The sequence below is a fragment of the Falco punctatus genome, assembly GCF_963210335.1.
Source record: "Falco punctatus genome assembly, chromosome: 6".
NCBI lineage: Eukaryota > Metazoa > Chordata > Aves > Falconiformes > Falconidae > Falco > Falco punctatus.
Genome location: NC_137585.1, coordinates 75,837,490 through 75,852,210, shown reverse-complemented (window position 1 = coordinate 75,852,210; position 14,721 = coordinate 75,837,490). Strand labels below are relative to the sequence as shown.

Genomic DNA, 14,721 nt, shown 5'->3' with positions numbered 1-14,721 from the left:
TACTGTTTGGAATACTCCGTTTATTTCTAGCTTCCAGGAGCAAGACATTAATCACTACACTTTGATTTTTGTTTCACAGAAAGTTTAACAATAGGAACAGGGAAAACTTTCCAAGAGATCAGTTGTAGGTCATGTAGCGCGGGGTAGCACTGAATTTCGCATACGATTTAATGACTTTGTTCACTGCTTCTAAGAAGTCTTTCTCTGTTGCAATTTTTCTACGTGCTCGGATAGCAAACATGCCTGCCTCCGTGCAGACACTGCGAATCTCAGCGCCTTTGAAACAAAGGGATAAACAAATTCAGCTCTAACCACCAGCGGAGGTGAAGCATACACCAAATTGTTAAAAAAAAAAACACAACAATGCAGCTTACCTGTACTATTAGGACACAGCCGAGCCAACAGCTCAAATCTTATGTCTCTTTCAACACTCATCGAACGAGCGTGTATCTTGAATATGTGAGTTCGCCCCTGAAAAAAGAGCGGAGGACAGAAGCGTTCACGGTATGAAAGAGGCGATGACTCTAGCGTGCAGCTGTCCACATCCACAGCAAGGGCTAATGGAAAATCTTTTACTTGCTGCCCAGCTACAGCTTCCCATGCCTGGACTAGCATGTTTAAGTGTTCACGATACCAAATTAAGAAAATAACTTTTAATAGAGTACTCTAACGGTACAAGTACCTCAAGAAATCCCTCTCAAAAGGGCCAAACAAAACACGTGCCAACGTAAAAACTACATCGTGGATCTGGTTAAAGGATTCTTTATCTGTTGGGACAGGAATATTCAGTGATTACAGCTATCTACCATGGCTTCTTGCCCAGGGATGGAATCTGTTCAGTGTGGGAAAACCTTTTTGGTACATCTTTAATCCCTCCAATCTCCATGTAGTTTCATGTAAGTTAAGCATGCTGCTGTTGTCAATATTCGTCAACTGCTTCCAGACAGTAACGCCCTAACTGAAGAAACACACTGCTCTCAAAATATACTTGGCTGTGAAAGGAAGCATGCTCACCTCAAGATCAGGCAAGCTAAACTCTATTTTCCTATCCAGCCTGCCAGGCCTCATCAGTGCTGGATCCAGAGTATCAGGTCTGTTTGTGGCCATCAGCACTTTGATGTTGCCTCGTGGGTCAAAACCATCCAACTGATTGATCAGCTCCAGCATAGTACGTTGCACTTCATTGTCACCCCCAGCCCCGTCATCAAAACGAGCACCTGGAGAGAGGAGACACATGTTTCACAAAATAAGAGAGGGACCTTCAGAACATGGAGATGTCACAGCTTCTACACAGAAGACTGCTGGAAAAATAATTCTAAATTACATACAAATATTTGTGAAGAGTTTAAAAAAGGTGTGAAGGGGTTATTTGAAAGCGACACACTTCAAAGAAAGAGCAACGTTACCTGTCAGTTACAATAAGCACTGTATCTTCATCCTTAGTATGAAAGGGCCCATCTCCCTGCCTAATAACTGGCCAAACTGCTGAAATTTCTAGATGTAGTTTGTTTTGCCTTCCCTCCACCAAAATCCTCCTCCCTTGCCTGCATAAAACCTGTTCTACTTTCAAAGGACCCAAGTACATACTTTGAGGAAAAAAAAATACATTCATTTTCAGGCAGGAATAAAGATTTTATATGTAGTCCACAAGCTGAAGGGGGCTAAAGTCAGTAGTACTTTTTGCAAACACAACACATGAGATCCTTCACTAAAGTTTAAATAATCTGGGTGTTCCAAATGTGCAAAAATTACTTCTCATCTGGGCTGTATAAACCACTTCTTGACAGCCTCACAAACATGGGACATACTGGTAGTAGCTCTGCTAGGTAGGTATTTAGAAGCACCTTTCTTGAAATACAGCAATCCAGGTAAAGAATTATACCAGGAAAAGAACGCCTGAAAGTTCCCCTATGAGATTAGAGCTGTAGATACTGCAAACATACCTCCAATGGCATCAATTTCATCAAAGAATATAAGACAAGCTTTTTTAGTTCTGGCCATTTCAAAGAGTTCACGAACCATTCGAGCTCCCTGAAAGCAATATCCAAGATTTTGTTAAAGATTCATGGCACATTAAAGGAAAACTATCAAAATTAAACTTTTCATGCCTCCAAACACTTCTAAGTTTCCAATGACAAAACTCTTCTTATTTGTACACACATGTATAACAGAACATTCATAAATCTTAAGGCAATTTATAAGGGAGGGACAAATTACTACTCTTAAATTCAGAAGCACAAATGAAGTCATTTACCTGAGGGGCAAGTGAAAAATAAGTGGTAGAGCTGGGAACAGAATCCTAATCCTAGAGTCCTCCTGAACTGCAGACTAAACTGCACTGCAAAATCCAGTTCCTCAAGGACGACATACTTCAGGTCTTACAACTGTCTCCCTGATCAGTAGTGATTAGTTTGACAGCTCCTCCCCACCAGTACCTCCAGCACACCAGTACATTCATCTGTCAAACCCACTAGGGTGCCGGGTCCCCACAACTGGAAATCCGCAAATCACTCCACACTCTGTCAAGCATTTGCTCTCACCTCTCCCACGTATTTCTGCACCAATTCAGATCCAATTACTCTGATGAAGCAGGCATCGGTCCTGTTAGCAACAGCACGGGCACAAAGTGTTTTGCCCGTACCAGGTGGCCCGAACAAAAGTACTCCTTTGGGAGGCTCAATTCCAAGGTTAACAAATCGCTCAGGCTGTAATGGTGGGAAAACAGAAGGCAAGGTTATGTGCAAATTAAAGATTATGTGCATCAAAGAGTATATGCAAATTAAGAAAATCATCAATCGGGCAATATAAACCAGACTAGGCTGGATTTCACTTGTTAAAACCAGCCTTCCTTTCACTTAGGTGTTTCTATTCAGCTGTATTATCTCTTCTTGTTTTTTCAAATGCTAAGAGATGACCAGAATACTTTCAAAATAATAAAAGTTTCAATCTGGAGGTTACTTACGTGAAGCAGAGGGGTTTCAACCACCTCTCTCAGCTTTTCAATCTGCTCTTTACAACCACCAACATCACTGTAAGTGACATCTGGTTTTTCTTCTACCTGCACAACAAAAAGGTGAGCGAGCAGTTAGCAGCCTGAGGCTGCATATGTCCCTGGGCCTTCAACAGCCCAGAACAAAATCCAGTCAAAGTAATCAACGTTACAAGACAAAGCAATGTCACAATAAGTATTGGCAGTTCTCACTTGCATCATGGTGACTGTGGGATCAATCTTTGGAGGCAAGGGGATGTGGATTTGATACTTGTTTCTGTCCACCCTGGTGAGAAAGCATAAAGACTATTATTTTACCGCCAGTTAATTAAGCTGCCATGTAGAAACAACTCAGTAAATTAGAAGCTGAATTCTTAAACTGTTCTTTTCTCTGGCATCAAGACAGCCCAGCCCTGAAAGCTAAGAGTCAGATGGGCTAGAAAATGGAACTCCTCCTGCAGAAAAGTTTAAGGTTTCCAAAAATACTAATTCCGAAGTATTTTGAAAACTGAAATTCAAAATATCCCACAGACCAAATTCTACAACAGGCTTCACCTCCTCATCGAACACTTCCCATAGCCACCCTGGGTGTAACTGTGCAGACTGCCAAAGAGGCAGCAGGTTACACGGGCTCCCTGAAAGCTAGCACTGTTGGGGCCCAAACTGAAAGGTGTGAGTCCACGATGCACAATTTTCATCAGAATGGTATCAAAATCAAGATTCCAGCACAGTGTGCAGGTGAGTTACTGGCTTCCAACAGAAAGACATTGGCATTATAATTTCAACCACTGCAAAAACATGAAATGACAGCTGCTGACATGTCAAACTAATCGATCAGATAAAAAAGCTTCATTCCCCAGGAAAACTCATAAGAACACAAGGATTTTGCTTACCCAACTCTCATCCCTTCTTCTATGTCAGTAGGTGCCACCTGGTCACTGAGATCCACCACAAATTTGGCAAACTGCTTGACATTAATAATGTACTTGGGATCCTCGGAGTCTGCATTAATTATCTTTGTACACCTAATAGAGAACATACAATTAACACCACCAAGCAGACAAACTAACTGGCTTGCTATTTGTATCGGCATCAAGGTGACAGAGTCGTATTTTCCAAATACACCAAAACAGCTATTGTACTTGTGACTCTATTATTACAGCATCATACAATAATGACAGGAATAAGTACAAGTATGAAGTAGGTAACGCGTCACCAAGCATAACACAGCCCAGTTTTGATGCAATGGTAAAAACCACTGTTAATATGCACAACAGGTGAACCTTGTTTTTACAAAAAGTCCACACATCAGTTGTAAATCACTACAGCTCCACTGCAAGGAGGAAGAGTGCACCCACCTTGCAACTTGTAATGGTTGCTCGCTTTGGAGAGTTTGCTTGTCTGCAGCCAGATCCCAAAGGGCAGGAGGAGCCAAGCCCGTGTCGGATTCCTTGATTCCTACATACAACACAGACGAGCTGAGGAAGCAGCTAACTGGCATGTCAGCAATCCTTCCCATACCAAGAACCTCAGATATAAGCCTGTAGGAAGCTTTCTGAGAGATCTCCAAAACAAACACACATATATCTTTAAAGGACTTCCTAAAAAACAAGTTTCCTAAAGAAATGAGGCCTATGTGACTGTGCCAGCCAAGCATGCAAATAGCAGTCCAGCCATCCTCTAACACAACTCTACAGCCCGCAGACAATTACAACCAAGCCTGACTGAGATATCAGAGATAAGCGCAGTTCTCAAAGTTTCAGAAAAGGAGTGAAACTCTGCAAGTGCTTTCACTGATGGAAGGCTTTAGTGCAAGATATCAGAAGCTAACGGATTCACACAAATGAATTTTTTTTTCATATATATATATTTATACACACACACACACAAAGATTACAAATCTTCCAAAATATGGATATGTTTTGAACAAATAAAGGATTTTACTGGAAAAGAGACACTGCAGCCTTCCTGGCTAGAGGCATAGCAACAGGGCCACAAACATACATCAGTGAAACAAAGATAAATAAGGGAACAAAATAATTTTTATTGTCACCGCCACAACTGACCAGCTGATTTTAAACCAGCTGATACTAAATGCCAACTGCCTTGATACACATTTCTTCCTTATATAAGGACTGGTACCCCTACTTAATAATACACTGGGGTTTTGCAGTCTATGGAAGTTCACTCGCTATTCAAATACAGCTTGACACAAATCCCAACAAATCATCTAGTGGCAGAAAGGGGCATTTGTTTCATGCCAGTGTAATATATAAAAATTACAGTTTTGAATAAAAATGTGTTAAAGCACAAAATTACACAACCATGTGTACAGATTAGCTCTGCTCAATCAAAAAGACCATCACCTACACAGCAAGTGTCTCATGTGACCAAATAAATAAACGTATTCTTTCGAGAAAAATAACAATAATAAAGCAATGCAGAAGTTGTTTAAAATCTGCTTCTTAGAACACTTGTTTTGGTGTAGGCAGCTCTTCTATTGAAAGTTATCTTAAGAAAGAAAGATACCAGTGAGCTCATTGATTTTCTTAAGTAGTTGTTGAATATCATCTTCTACTTGCTTGATCTGCCTTGAATATGTGCTCTGGCCCTGGAAAAGAAATATCATGTAGATTTCAAATTATTTTATGTTTAGGAAAAAATACCAAGAGCTGTTGAGCATCAAGATGTGTCTTGGTATAACAGCCAACGATTGATTACAGCCAAAAAAGACAGTATTAAGTTTCAGTAACAATGTTTCTGTTCACAAAAAGAGAATGCAGCTACACACAATTGGCCAACTGCGCAAATGGAAATTTTCCACATTTGTAAACTTCAAGGATCCTTTTTTCTTTTAACACGGTTCAGTCATATTTTTTTAAACTAAGGCTTAGTAAAAATTATATACAGACAGAAATCTGTACATATTATCTGAAAATCATGTGTAGGTGTGCTGTAACTACCTTAGCCAACCCTTCTATCACCCACAGAAGAGAACAGACAGACCATGGGGCAAATCAGATGCTGGATTCTTGCTTGTGATGCCCCTGCATAATGCAGGCAGATCTGGATCTGCATTTCCTCTACAAGATCTCCTTCATATCAACTTGCCAACAAAAGAGAAGCCGCAGTGGGCACAAGACATATTTCAAAGCTTCATAAATGAGTCTCAGTGTCAAAATTCAGGCTTCTAGCAAACATATGCAAATCCAGACATACACTAAGCTGCAAGTTTCATTTTTCAAGAGTTTTTTCACAGATCCACCATACTTTCTAGTAGAGACATGGAGATTTACATTTTAAGCCTTACTGTCTGCAGAAAACACCCCCCAAGACTATTCTTTTTCACAAGGCCTGTGTACCCCTTGCTAACAGTATTATAACATGACGGCTAAAAGCAACTAAATCTGATGGGAGAAGGAGTCTTGAAGTTAACTGTTCGTTATAAAGCAAGAAAATTGGTTAGTGAAAAAGCCCTAGCTGTTAGACCCCTATGACAATCAGCTACAAGATACAAAACAAAAATAGAAAAAAAAAACCATTGTTACTTTCAAGCTAACAGACCTAATGGACTATTTTTAGGGTTGTGGGTTGGGTATGGGGCTTTCTGGTTGGAAGGTGGAAAGGGAGAAAAGATTTTGGCAGGAGAGAAAAGCATTAGGAGAAGCAGATCTACTAACTACTACTGAGTACACATCCCTCCACTCCTGCATTCAGTTCCTAAGAGGACTTACTTTTTTTTCTTTAACACCCTTGTATACATATGCTACTTACGTATGTTTTCAGCAAGGCAATATCTCCTTCATCCAGAGCTGAAACAAGACAGGAAAGACTTAGCTTCCAATTTTAATAACAAAACCTTAATGTTAAAAAAAAAAATGATACAGCAGTATCAATTCCGCTTCTAAAAGATGGAATCACGTATTTTAAAGGGATTCTTTTGAATTTCTACTTTTCACTAAACCAAAGTGGAACAAAAAAGTATCAGACATTCAAGAAAATCAAAACAGGGTCTCCAGCTACTCTCTTCAGTCCAAAACTGTTCCACACAGAGCTGCAGCAAGCAAGCTACTTAAACTTTGCCTCGCTTAGAGTAGTTTACTGACCTATGACTGTACAGAGATGGAATTGAAGATATCAAAACTTCATCTTATTAACTTTTTGTTTCTTAATGTTTAAAAAAACTACAATGAAAACCTGTCACCACTTTCCACCAGTGATGTCTCTCTTCCAAAATGCCCAGTGAGAGCAGGGAACAGCAACCGAATCTAAGCTGGTCTCCGTAACAAAAAACTACCGCAAGCTACCAGAGCAGCCTGGAATCAATAACTAATACAATGCTGAGTTTGAATATTGCAAAACAAAAAACATGGGAATAGTTGTACTAGACAAGACGAACCGTCTGGCCCAGTATCCCTTCTCCAACAGGAAGGTCTACAAACATGGCAGACGCATAGTGAGCTCGGACTCCTGGGTCACTAACAGCCCTTAAAAAATTTTCCTTCCATGAATATTTCCATCAGTTTTTTGAATACCTGTAAACTTTCAGCAACGTGCAGCAGAACACATGGGAAGGAATCCCCCCATTTAAATGAGCATTATGCTTCCTTTTACTTGACTTAAACTTGGAATCTAAAAATCGTACTTAAGCCTCAGAATTCCCACATCAGAACAAGCAGCGTCAGCTGTTAATCGCTTAAATTTTTGCACAGAGTGCTGCAGGATTCCTCCAGTGAACTCTCTCCATTAACTAAGAAAAATGTAACTCTCTACTACTGTCACCCTCTATTTACTTTCATATCGCTTACCATTTAACAGACCTTTTACATTCCCTCTCCCTTCTCCCAAAAGCTCTCTCTTTTCCTGACCAAATGATAGCCTTCACGTCAAACATTCCTGGCCCACAGTTCTCCCTCTTTTCCAATTCAACTGTATCTTTTCTTATGATAAAAGGAGCACCAGCCACACAGTATTGAAGATCTGGGTGCAGTGTGTATCACACAGCATTCTGAGAGGATTTTTTTTCAATCCTTATTTCTTTCCTGATTCTTTGTATTACCCCATTAATTTTTTTTAATATCTACTGAACACTATGTTGCTATAGTTTAAAAACCTTTCTTGAGTGGCAACAGTTCAAAGTCCATCACTGGTTACATGCAGTATCGCCGTGGCTTCCAGATGCATTACTTAATATTTACTAACATGAAACATAAAGGCAAATGAAATTCAAACATGAGGAGCAACTGGCAATTTCACCACCAGAAAAATCAGCCACGTGGTGCTCTCCTGCCTCCATGGCATTGCCGGTGACGGGGCCACCGGCGGGGTGACAGCCAGCTCTGGGCGCTCTGCCGACCAACAACAAGAAATTACCCGGTTTTATCAGGCCGATCCTTCAGCTGACGCTCAGGCCGCACAAGGCCTTTCGCCGTACGGAAAGCAGGCCGGGCCCGTGACGAGAGGCCGGGCTGTGACCTGGGGACCCCCGGTGATACCCCCCCGCCCCCCCGACTCCTCCCGACGGGCCGCCGGCCCCCAGCCCCGCCATTCCTCCCTCAGAAACTCCAAACCCAGGCGGACGGTCACCTTCAACCGCCCCTTGGGGCCGCAGACACAGCGCCAGCCCAGCCGGGCCCCACGCCGGGGCGGCCCCGAGGGGACGGCGACCGCCGCGCCACGTAGCGCATGTGGGGGGTTTAAAATATTTTTTTTTTTTTCTCTTTTTCCCTCCCCACCCGCGCTCCCTCAGCCCCGCCGCCCCCGGCACCAACATGGTCGCGGGCAGCGCCGCCCCCGCCCCGCTGCCCCGCCGAAGCGTCGCTCGGGGAGTTTCCCCGCCGCGCACACAGGGCACCCGGCCGGTCCCGCCGCCTCTCACCGCGGATGGGCTTATCCTCCTTCTCCTCCTCCTTCGTCTTCCTCTGGTCGGCGCCCAGGTAGTCCGGCATCGCGACGGCAGCGGCCCGCCCTGCCCCGCCCTGCCCCGGATGCGTTACGCAGCACGGCCGGAGCTTCCGGTCGGGTCGGGCCGGGCCGCGCCGGGGGGACACCAAAGGAGGGTGCACCGGCCCGGGCGCGCCGCGGGCCCCGCGCACCGGCATTCCCTTCCCCCCGGCACCGCTGCCGCCGCTAAAGAGTTCCGCCCGCCACAGCCGCCGGCGGCGTGGTGTGCGCCGATCCCCGGGCTCAGGCCGCCGCCGAGCCCGGCTGGGCCTCGCCGCAGATGCCGGCCCCGTTGCGGAGAGGCGGCGCGCAGGAGGCGGGGGGGCGAGGGGGTCGGCGGGGGGGCCGGGCCCCGCCGGGCCACTTATCTCGCCGCACGCCGCCGCCGCCCCGGAAGCGCTCGGCGGGCGCCTGCATGCGCCGGCTCCTGGCAACCGGCGAGGCGAGGCGAGTGGGGCCCGGCGCCCAGGCCCGAGGCTCGCTGCGGGCCGCCGGCCGCCGCCACCACCATGCTGCGGGGCGCGCAGGAGGGGCAGGTTACGGCTGTCACCAGGGCGCTGTCGGCCGGTAGGTGCCGCCGGGGCGGGGGGCGGGAGCGGCCCGGCCGCAGCTGGTGCGGGGCCACGGCCGGCGGGGCGGGGGGCGGCCCGGGCCGGGGAGGTGCAGGGTAGCCCTCAGCCGCCGGCGGGCCCGGGGCTTCCCCCGCTCCCAGCCGCTGCGTGTGCGGCGGCAGTAGCCGCTCCGCTGCGGCGCTGGGGCTGAGCAGCCTTGCGCTGCTGCGGAACTTTCCCGTGCGTTGTGCGTTAACTCCGCGCCCCCCGCCTGTGGCGCCCGCCCCGCCGCTCGTTTGCGGCCGCTGTGCGGGTGGGGGGACTGAGGGGCGGCGGGGGGACCGGCCCGCACCCAGCGTTTGTGCCGCAGTTACCGCCTCTGCCGCCGCAGCGAGGAGGGTGTCGGGTGGCGTTCGGCGTGTGCGTTCCCCGCACTTGGAAGCGCCTTCCCGGACTGGAGAGCACGGCGGAGCTTGGGAGCTACCGCCCGACAGGCGCCTGTTCCGCTTCTTGCAGCCTTTAAAGCAGCACTTTAAAGGTGTCTTTAGGGCGAGCTGGAAGGCTCGGCAGGCTGCAGCCTTGAGTGATGCGGGGCTTCTCTGGGCTTTTGATGGGGTTTAATTTAAGAAACAAAAACCAAAACCGCAGAAGGTGAAGTTGCTTTTATGTTTTTGCTTATAGCGTCAGTACTCTGTCAAGTGGAACCTGTGGGAAGATGGTTTGAAGCATTTATTAAGAGGAGAAACGTAAATGTTTCTGCCTCTTTCCAGGAGCTGGAAGATGAGAAGGAACTTTCTGAAGAATCAGGGGATGAAGAATTACAACTTGAAGAATTTCCTATGCTAAAAACCCTTGATCCAAAGGACTGGAAGGTATTGAGTTGATACAGGCTTGCACTAATTATTTTTTTTTTTTGCTGGAAATCGCCCGTCAAAGTTACCTGCCATTCCCAGCTGCTAAAGACCCCCTGCCTCCTCTCCTCCCACCCCCATCTGAACTGGTTTGTGTCCCTTAACATTATAGTTGGGTTTCTGTTTTCTACGCATAATCGGTTGATGAGGGCAAACTCACATATACATTGGGATAAGCTCTTAGTCTTGAATTGTTGCTTTTCATTTTACTGCTTGTAAGCTGTAAACGCGTCTCTTCTCCCTGGTACTACCTCCCTTATTCTGGAGTTATGTTAGCACTCTTTAATACTAAAAGAGAGCAAATCAGTTTTCCAATAATTGAACGCTCTAGAATTCAGTGCTTTAATCCAATTTAGATTAAGCTACTTCAGTTCCTGTAAGAGTGGCTTAATTCATTGATATTTGGTTATTCAATAATTATGGCATTTACGACAATTGTTCCTGTAACCTTTTCCTAATATTTATGGAGAAGGAAGAATTCTGCCTCTTGCTTTTAAAAGATGGGGAGGAGAACTGGTTTCCTGCACGTGTTGTGGCTTTTTAGGTCATATTTATCAGTGTTTATTGGGGTGGTTTTTTCCTTCCTCAGAATCAAGACCATTACGCAGTCCTCGGGCTAGGAAATATACGATACAGGGCTACTCAAAAACAAATCAAAGCAGCTCGTAAGTACCTTTCTTTCATAAGCATACTTCTTTTTTTTTCCCCCAGATGTACACAACTGTTTTCCGCGTGAAAATATATACATGTCATGGACAAGCTTTTTACTGTTTCACAGGTCTAAAAATGTCTGGTCTTTGATTTGTGTTGCTTACCAGCCTTCTAAATTCACATCACAGCTCTGAAATCCTCAGGCCTAAATCTAGGGAGTTGAAAAATCTCGCTGAGCTCACGTCTTTCTTGCCTGTGTGTTTTGTCAGTAGTCTTGAGACTATAACTGTACATTTCTGTGCTGCTGTTATCGTACTGATTAGATCAAGTGTTGCATGGGAATGGAGCAGTAGCTCTTGATTTTCAGGGTACTCAAGTAACTAAAAGTTACTTGGGCTACTGAGAAGCTTAGTTTTGCTGCTCTTGTTCATTTCACCACATGAAAAATGTGGAGTTCCTGTGGCTGGATCTCTGGGGTGTTACCAAGCTGTTAAACACGTAGTCTTGTGAGGTTGTTTCCTTGACACTTTGGGTAAGTAAATGATAGAACTTGGAAGTGCTGGTGTGCTGCTTAGTGATATCATGGGCCTGTGTCTTAACCATGACGTGATTCAGAACGGCTGCAGGTGATTGGGGCTATTCTGTGGTACTTGCGTGTGAAGGAACAACATGTTGGGCTTTGGAACTTATTTTTCTAGAAAGCACTGTGACCCAGAGTTGCCTTTGCCAGAAGAATGCAAGTATTTAGTGGAGGAAGATTTTAAAGTACTCTGAAGATTGTTCAATAGCCTTTATGAAATAAGCTGAGGGTTTTGTGAGTTGATTTTGCAAAGGATTGCCTGTATAACTGTACTGGTGTGAGCAGAATCACTGTCCCCAGTGAACGCACTGATACTCCCAAATGAAAATAGGTGGAAATTACCAAATTATGAGCTTGCTCAGGAAATCATTGCCTCAGGTATGTGTTGCTTAGCAGCACCACTGTGGAGCGTATGCTCACACAGCATAGAGTAGCACCTATGCTGATGATGAGTAGTAGTCTCACTAATCTTGTTGAGCAAGAACAAGGGTATGTCTCTTTTTAGGATCCCAACAGCATTCAATTGTTACATGGTGGTATAGAGATGTGAGTCTTTCTCACCAGTATATACTGTGCTTTCTTAAGAAGGGTTCTGATTTGTTTCTCAAAAGGCAGGTTGCCACAACTATTTGCGTGATGTCATCTTTCTGGTATTTATAGCAAGCCAAGAAGGTACGTTTTATATTGTATGACAAGATGGCTAGGCTTTTTGGCAAAGAAGTCAGTTTAAAATCGGGTTTTGCTGTTTAAATACCAAGACAACCTGGTAGCAACTTTAGTAGATGCTCTGTATGTGCTAGTTCTATCTTTGCATTTATGGCCTAAGTAGAGAGAACTTGACCACAAACCCTTGTGTGTGTGCTTGATGTTATCCACAGGTAAGTACAGCAGTCTTCACAAGCTCATGGCTGTAGGTTCCTTGCTAAATTTCTTCTCAGGTTGTGTTCAGAACTTGACAAGGCATAGAATACAATTTTTATTTGATCTGAACTACTTTGCTTTTCATTAGAAACAATAGCTCAAATGACGTTAATTATTTTTCTTAATTTTTCCAGTATGATTGCACAGGGAATTGTAAAATCTTGCACAATTAAGGTCCTGAAACTGCATTATACTTTTTGAAGCTAACTATGCTTACAGTTACTGAAGCACTTTGCTATGCATAATGTTAGAATAAGTCCCAGAGAATCAGTACTACTTCAGCTGATGAAGGTGGAATAGAGTTTCTGAGTTGTGGTTATTTTATGTTCCAGCAAAGATGAGATAATTTTAATTCTGACAATAGTGTTAAGTTGTAGGAGTGTTGGTGCCCAGGCGGCTAAGGCCAGCAGCATCCTGGCTCGTATCCAAAACAGTGTGGCCAGCAGGACCAGGGCAGTGACCGTCCCCCTGCACTGGGCACTGGTGAGGCCGCACCTCGGACACGGGGTTCAGCTTTGGGCCCCTCACTTCAGGAGGGACGTTGAGGGGCTGGAGCGTGTCCAGAGAGGGGCAACGCAGCTGGTGAAGGGTCTGGGGCACAAGTCTGGTGAGGAGCAGCTGGGGGACCTGGGGCTGTTCAGCCTGGAGAGGAGGAGGCTCAGGGGGGGCCTTACTGCTCTCTGCAGCTCCCTGACAGGTGGGGGTCGGTCTCTTCTCCCAGATAACAAGTGACAGGACAAGAGGAAGTGGCCTCAATCTGCACCAGGAGAGATTTAGATTGGATGTTAGGAAACATTTCTTCCCTGAAAGGGTGGTGAAGTATTGGAACAGGCTGCCCAGGGAGGTGGTGGAATCACCATCCCTGGACGTGTTCAAAAAAACCCGTGGCTATGGTGCTTAGGGACATGGTCTAGTGGTGACTTGGCGGTGCTGGGGTGGTGGTTGGACTTAATGATCTTAAAGGTCTTTTCCAATCTAAATGGTTCTATGAAATCAAAGAAAATTCATTAAATCCTATCTGTTTTCTTCCTGATGTTTTTTTAAACTGTTGATGGTGAAGTGTTTCTAAATGTGATGCATCTATTTGCTAGATAAATCCATGGTTTTGAAACATCATCCAGACAAGCGAAAAGCTGCAGGGGAACAGATTGGAGAAGGTGATAATGATTATTTTACATGCATAACTAAAGGTAAGCAACTGATTTCTTTTGTTAGATACATTTCAGATTATCAAGTAGATTGAGAATGTATTTGCAGCACTTTATTAGCCTTTTAAAGAATTATCAATTACTAAAAAGCCAGAGAAGTTCTTTTTCCATTTCAATGCCTCAATTAATAGAAATCACATTGATGTAACTTTCCTCTGAGTAGAAGCAGCATGGAGATGCAGCTGATAGATGGTGGTCTGCCATGCCACTTGGAGACAAAACACAAACACTTAGAGCAATGCATGCAAAGCTGAACCACTAGAGGTAGCCATATACCCGAGATAAACTGGTGTGCTATAAAGTAGTTCCTCTAAGAGATGAACAGCGATTGGAAGATCTGAATTCTAATGCACTTATTCTGCCAGCAGAGCATCTGTTGATTTGATGTAGGGTATCAGTTTCTTCAGTCGCTCTTTTTTGCCCACAGATGACAGAGTGAACTCAATTGAATAATATTTCCCTTCTTGCCTGTAGTGAAGTAGAACACCGCTGCTGGCCAATTCCAAAACCATAGGGAGTGTTCTAGGTGTATGATTTACATCTCTAGAAATGCTTTGACTTTGGCTTTTTTGGTTTACTTAAATTATTTTTTTTGACTCAGTAAGGTTGAGGCAGGAGGAAACCTCTGAATTTGTGTGTTCTTGTGTTCTAAAATTTCTTCTTCTGAGTGTCTTCTTACAATACTAGTTAAAATGTTAGAAGTTGACATGTTAGATGAGCTGATGATGTTTTCAGCCTTCTTTAGAGTTGTCAAAAGGAAAAAAGTTGCCAAAGGAATTTTTTTTTTCCATAGTTACCATCCTGCCAGAAACTGGCAGGTATTTATGATAAGAATAACCTGCAGCTGAATTCAGGAATATGCTCTTTGTTCTACATTCAAGGAGCCAAATATGTTTCTGCTTAACTGCTTAAGGATAAACAGGAAAGAAAGCACAAAGTGGCTTTCTTTGAGGAGGCACTCAAAGGC

The 14,721-nt window shown here is 44.7% G+C and overlaps 2 protein-coding genes across 5 annotated transcripts in view; one reads left to right on the top strand and one right to left on the bottom strand.

Moving 5' to 3' along the window:
• PSMC2 (proteasome 26S subunit, ATPase 2) lies at positions 1 to 8,978 on the bottom strand. Its single transcript, XM_080391993.1, has 12 exons — positions 8,868 to 8,978; positions 6,764 to 6,801; positions 5,519 to 5,600; positions 4,348 to 4,447; positions 3,883 to 4,014; positions 3,203 to 3,275; positions 2,963 to 3,058; positions 2,541 to 2,705; positions 1,944 to 2,031; positions 1,015 to 1,217; positions 375 to 471; positions 1 to 276 (listed from the first exon to the last, which is right to left on the bottom strand). The coding sequence occupies exons 1-12, from the start codon at positions 8,935 to 8,937 to the stop codon at positions 119 to 121; spliced, it is 1,302 nt and encodes a 433-aa protein (XP_080248119.1). The 5' UTR covers positions 8,938 to 8,978; the 3' UTR covers positions 1 to 118.
• DNAJC2 (DnaJ heat shock protein family (Hsp40) member C2) overlaps positions 8,977 to 14,721 on the top strand; it is a gene marked incomplete at its 5' end in the record, with an annotated part of 24,675 nt that continues 18,930 nt past the window's right edge. For 3 of the 4 annotated variants that reach the window (XM_080391941.1, XM_080391940.1, XM_080391942.1), the window contains 4 exons: positions 8,977 to 9,499; positions 10,165 to 10,355; positions 10,984 to 11,059; positions 13,638 to 13,736. In XM_080391941.1, the coding sequence (XP_080248067.1) occupies positions 8,977 to 9,499; positions 10,165 to 10,355; positions 10,984 to 11,059; positions 13,638 to 13,736 (889 nt within the window). The remainder of the gene's footprint in view (positions 9,500 to 10,164; positions 10,356 to 10,983; positions 11,060 to 13,637; positions 13,737 to 14,721) is intronic. The other variant, XM_080391943.1, reaches the window with a different exon arrangement.

Coding starts and splice junctions, on each gene's coding strand:
- PSMC2 (XM_080391993.1), bottom strand. CDS start 8,937: ATGCCGGACTACCTGGGCGCCGACCAGAGGAAGACGAAGGAGGAGGAG. Junction 3,059..3,202: donor CCACAGTCACCATGATGCAA/GTGAGAACTGCC, acceptor TTTGTTGTGCAG/GTAGAAGAAAAACCAGATGT. Junction 277..374: donor GCTGTGTCCTAATAGTACAG/GTAAGCTGCATT, acceptor TTTGTTTCAAAG/GCGCTGAGATTCGCAGTGTC.